Source organism: Montipora capricornis, chromosome 5 (genome assembly GCF_036669925.1).
Source record: "Montipora capricornis isolate CH-2021 chromosome 5, ASM3666992v2, whole genome shotgun sequence".
Taxonomy (NCBI): domain Eukaryota; kingdom Metazoa; phylum Cnidaria; class Anthozoa; order Scleractinia; family Acroporidae; genus Montipora; species Montipora capricornis.
The window spans coordinates 6,521,377-6,526,376 of record NC_090887.1 but is presented as its reverse complement, the minus strand read 5'-3'; the positions used below and the strand labels follow the sequence as shown (position 1 = coordinate 6,526,376).

The 5,000-nt window shown below is 39.4% G+C and overlaps 3 protein-coding genes across 4 annotated transcripts in view; 1 reads left to right on the top strand and 2 right to left on the bottom strand.

Annotated features, from left to right (window-relative positions):
• The window catches only part of LOC138049282 (uncharacterized), a 71,204-nt gene that overhangs the window by 6,140 nt on the left and 60,064 nt on the right, over positions 1–5,000 (top strand). The gene's annotated exons all lie outside the window — the stretch shown is intronic.
• The window catches only part of LOC138049285 (cyclic GMP-AMP synthase-like receptor 3), a 51,860-nt gene that overhangs the window by 40,391 nt on the left and 6,469 nt on the right, over positions 1–5,000 (bottom strand). The gene's annotated exons all lie outside the window — the stretch shown is intronic.
• On the bottom strand, positions 1,758–3,740 carry LOC138049286 (uncharacterized methyltransferase Mb3374-like). 2 transcript variants are annotated; one of them, XM_068895491.1, is made up of 2 exons: positions 3,240–3,740; positions 1,758–2,434 (listed from the first exon to the last, which is right to left on the bottom strand). In XM_068895491.1, exons 1-2 carry the CDS (start codon positions 3,631–3,633, stop codon positions 1,941–1,943), a joined length of 888 nt encoding a protein of 295 aa, XP_068751592.1. In that variant the 5' UTR covers positions 3,634–3,740; the 3' UTR covers positions 1,758–1,940. The 2 variants fall into 2 exon arrangements, with proteins under 2 accessions (XP_068751592.1, XP_068751593.1); XM_068895492.1 differs by having other exon boundaries at positions 1,758–2,332; positions 3,240–3,602.

Below are 5,000 nucleotides of genomic sequence, written 5' to 3'. Positions count from 1 at the left end.
GTTAAATCATGTCGGGAAGCGACGGAGGTTGAAGGAGTAAATGGTTGATTTTCTACGGAGATCACTTTGTTAAGGCAAGCAACGAAGACTCTATCAGAGGCAGTAAACCCACAAAGCATGCACAGAAGGAGTGACTCATTGAGCCCCACAAGCACACCGATAACTGATGCTGGTATAAACACCTCACTGACCGATGACGTACAACAACAGTGGTGCGCTGAACAATTTCAGGAATCTATTCAGTCCCTATGGAAGCGTTCCGTCAACTTCTTCAAGAAAAGTTGCTTCTTTCCGTAGCAAAACCACTAAACCCTTCTTACCCTACAAAGTAAAAGAGACTTGGACGCACGAGTTCTTTTGTTTGTCAGATCCTGAACGGAAGGTTGTACCGAACAAGGCTATGAAGATACAACTTCAAGAAACGGGCTTGGGCAGAAAAAAATCATCTTTGGGTGTAAAGATGGACCCAAGGAAGTAAAAAGCAACCTGGAATCGACCCATCTAATGCTGGTAGATGGCGACCTCGATTTCCCAGGAATAAATGTTGAGGTGGAGGGCACTGTGTAGCCAGTTGCGAACAGTTCGTAACAGCCATCATCAAGTCGCGAGCTGAGCCTATCAAGTGCATAAGGTCTTCGCCAATTCAATATATCAAATAACGAACCAGTGTAGCCACTCTAAGTCTGAAATGTAAAGCCTGGTTCTCACTATTGACGCATGCGCATTAACGTGTTGTTAATTAGTGTCTATTGTTCTACGAAAAGGTACTTATGACCAACACGCTATTGAGTTTGTAGCTTATGCTCAGTTACAATTAACAATTACTTGTGAGCCAGTCTGCAGAGTATAGCAGAACTCGACCAGATGTCGCGCATGCAAGGCCATTTCTACCCGCCCGCATGCACCAGGTGCTCTGGGTTTATGAAATGCTTTTACTAAAATTCGAAGCTGGCATTTGGTCTGTTGCTATATCTGTGAACTTTATATCTAGAGTTTGTTTGCGTCAATAGTGTCATCCTTACGCAGGTAGCCAAGTTTCGTAAATGTGGAAGATTTTGAGTGCATGCATCGTCTGACGGTATTAAACAAAGTCTCACTAATGACGTCACGTGAAAACCATGTGTTAGTAGACCTAGCCTATGTGCTTGGCTAAATACGTTTGAGGCAATAATAAATAAAGCTACCATAAAATACAGACACTATGCATGATGATGAATAGCCTCACACGTCTTCGTCATGCATTCCTCCCCGAGTTCGTTGGAGAGGAAGAAGGAGATTGGGTGACGACCGGAAAAAATGTCTGAGAAGGAGGCTAGATGATGTTTCGACCTACTCAACAAAACGGCCACAGATTGATATACAAATCGCCTTAACGCACAAACGAGTCACGAAGTTAAAGTAAGTCAAGTTTATTTGGACATAAATTGAAATCCATCTAAAGAGACCAAGCATCGTTTGGATCCCTCGGGCTCAAGATAATTATGAAAATAGTTCCCAAGGTTATAAAAATCTTTTGTTGAAAAATGCAGACTAGATTCTTGGAAACAACAACAATAATAATAATAATAATAATAATAATAATAATAATATAATAATAATTTTCATAATTATCTTTGATAACATTTGTCGATATAAATTATACTACACAAGTAAATGATGCTTTTGGCACATGCTGATTGGCTTGCCTGGAGGTGATTAGCCACGGTCTATTCACCTCCCAGCATCAAGCGGCATGCAAGATTCTAAACATTCAATTATTTTCCAGTTTATTGTAAAAAAATATAGATATTTTGTATTTTTAAAATATATTTATTGTTAGTAGTAGTATTACATATTTGTAAAATTATGTAACCCTAACAATCAATCTATCTCCCAGAAATATGCAGCATTTTACAGGCTGGGATAAAAAAGGCCATAGTTCTATTTTGTCATCTACCTGTTCATAGTAACTTGTTTGCACACCAACAAATATCAGTGATATAGGGCAACTTGTAGACTTTTGTTCCTTGTAAATCAGGGTGATTTGTGATAATATCTCTAACCTTGGCCTCAACAGATCTTCTTTCCTCGATGCTGCTCTGAGTAATTGCACTTACACACATGATAGCAGCCACAATCTTCTCCATATCACCTTCAACATAGGTTCGAAACTCTGTGTTTCTTTCCACTGGAGTAAATTTCCCTGATTTGTTTAAAGTTTCCATCCATTTAAGTTCTCTGGGGCCAGGGGGCATGTCTTTCTGTTTAACAAATGGGTCAACAATATCTTGCAGGGCTCTCACCCATGGTACTGAATGGTCTCTGTGATTCCAGATCATGCCAAATTTCCCTCCTGGTTTAAGAACACGACAAATATCAGTTACTGTTGTTTCACTGCAAAACCAGTGGAAAGCTTGAGCACACATAATCACTGGAACAGATTCATCTGGAAGAGCTGAGAAAAAAAATATTAATGCAAACACCTTCCAATATCTGTTTGAATATCCTTCAAGGTTATTGCCAGTTCCAAGACCAAAAACTTTGGAAGAGCAATTTTAGGTCTTGAAAGATCTTACATGGCTCGTTAAAAGATGATAGTGTAGAAGCTCTTGTAAGCCTATTTTTTGCTTTAGCAAAGAAAGAGCATTTCCAGTTAACCTTAAGATAAGAAATGTTTGATTTTGATTAAAAAGGACAAAAACATATGGCTAGCTTTTAACATTTAGTTATAAAAAATGTAAGATTTCTTTACAATGTTTATGCAATGCATGGCTTGAAGCTGAAAGTTCATTTAGTATCCCAAAAGGATAAATCCAATACCAGACAAATAGGGGTTATTTCTTCTAGAGACACATTCATTAGCAAAAGAAAGATAGAGTGTGGCAAAGGAAGTCTCGGTCACCCTTCACAAAATAGGTAGTTCATTGAAAATTATTATATGATGAGTGTTTTACCTTGTGAAGTACTGCTAATAACACGTATTGATCCAATATATAGTCTTCGTCGACGATGACGTTTTAGTAACGCAAGGTGTTGTCACGCAATACATATGAGGTCTGTTGTTTCTGACATTTCTCTCCCAAACAAAATCGAATTCCACGCTTAATTTAACTCATGATCCTCGTTTCACAGAAGTAATGGTAAAAAAATCACGAAGATTTGGCATGCTGAAAGTGTTAGCGCGTGCCTAAGCATTCCAATCAAAGCTTTGCCTTTTATCTTACCAATATCTTATACCAATATCAATACCAATATCTTACCAATACTTTCTGCAGGAAATTGGCGCATTTCAATCTCAGGAACAAGGCATCGAAACGCCTCACACATTGCGAGCAGAGGATCACTAGCGATTATTTCCACATTGGCTTCACTTGCTGTCAACACTTGAACCATCACACGAGTAAATTTCCCTGTTCCGGTCGCGATTTCCAAAAGTTTTGTTGGCTCCTTTCTGACTGAGGGTAATACACCTACACGACATAGCAGAAATTCGACTGATTCCTTTGTGTATTCGGGACTTCCTTTCTCGTACAACGATATATTCGTTGAGAAGTCACGAACATGCTTGTTCGCTTCCGCCGTTTTCGCCATGGGAACATATAAAACTTGAGCCCGCGGGATGCAAAGGATGCAAGGTCTCGTTCGAAGGACCATCGCAATAAGCGTAAATTTGAATCTATGTCCAAATAAACTTGACCTACTTTAAGTTTGTGTCTTAAGGCGATTTCTATATCAATCTATGGCCGTATTGTTAAGTAGGTCGAAACATCATATAGCCTCCTTCACAGACATTCTTTTCGGTCATCACCCAATCTCCTTCTTCCTCCCCAACGAACTCGGGGAGGAATGCATGACGAAGACGTGTGAGGCTATTCATCATCATGCATAGTATGTGCATTCTATGGTTGTCTTATTACTGGGTATGGCAATCCAGTCAGAAAATGAGTTAAATTTCTCCGTTTTATTATTTTTATTATTTGTTTTCGAGTCGGGGAAATGAAAACATATCACTCCCCCGGTAAGTCTTGCTTTTGTGCCTAGAGTATCGAGTGCGTACCTTTGGCAAGTTTCAGAGGGTAGTGGAAATGCGTAGATTTCATCAGGTGGACACAGTACAAGCAATGGTGGTGAAGCAGATGTAACGCAAATGGTGTTTTATTGGATCTTAAAATAAAATATACCTTTTATTTTCTTAATGGAAAGTCCATTCGATTAACAACACAAGAGGTGAAAAATAAATATCTGGAATCTTAAAAGCGACGAATAATGGACTTCGACAACAATTGCATCTTTCGCCCTCGGATATCATTTTGAGCTGCAATAAGGGTTATTTTACTAACTGTCATGTTATGTACAACACTGAAAGCAAATGGCAAATTCTCTGGTAACTTTTTCTGGTGGCAGCAAACTCAAATCAAACACCTTGAGTGGTTGTCGGATCTCTGTTGTACCAAAAAACGTTTTGATCTGGCATCAGATTAGACTGAACAGAAGAGGAATTATTATTATGAAGCGGAAACAACAACATCATGATGTTCAGTCCTTCCTTAGCGTGTGGAATAAACGTTTGCTTAGTGCAACTGCAATTGCAAGACATGCATGACATACAGGAAAGCAGTTTGAGTTTTACTCACGGGCGTGTTTTTTGTTATCTTTGAACTGAATCACTTACCAAGGCTTAAAAGAGTAACAGACTTCAAAACGGGACATTACAGGACATAATAATTCAACTTGTGAACGTGTGAGCCAAAGGGCCACTGCTGGCACGACGTCTGGGTGACCCCTCAAATGGTGTACGTGACCCCCACTTGAAAAATTAACTCGAACGCTGCAGTCCAATACCACCCAACTCAGTGCCTTCCGTTTTTTTGTGTAACACGTACCACAGGCAACCCAGTGTACGGTTACCAGCAGGTGTACATTTCACTATTGTTATCCGCCTCCCTAGAGATTGCTTGAAAACGTCCAATTGGGGCCGGAGACAGGAAATGAAGTGGAAAACAATAATAATAATAATAATA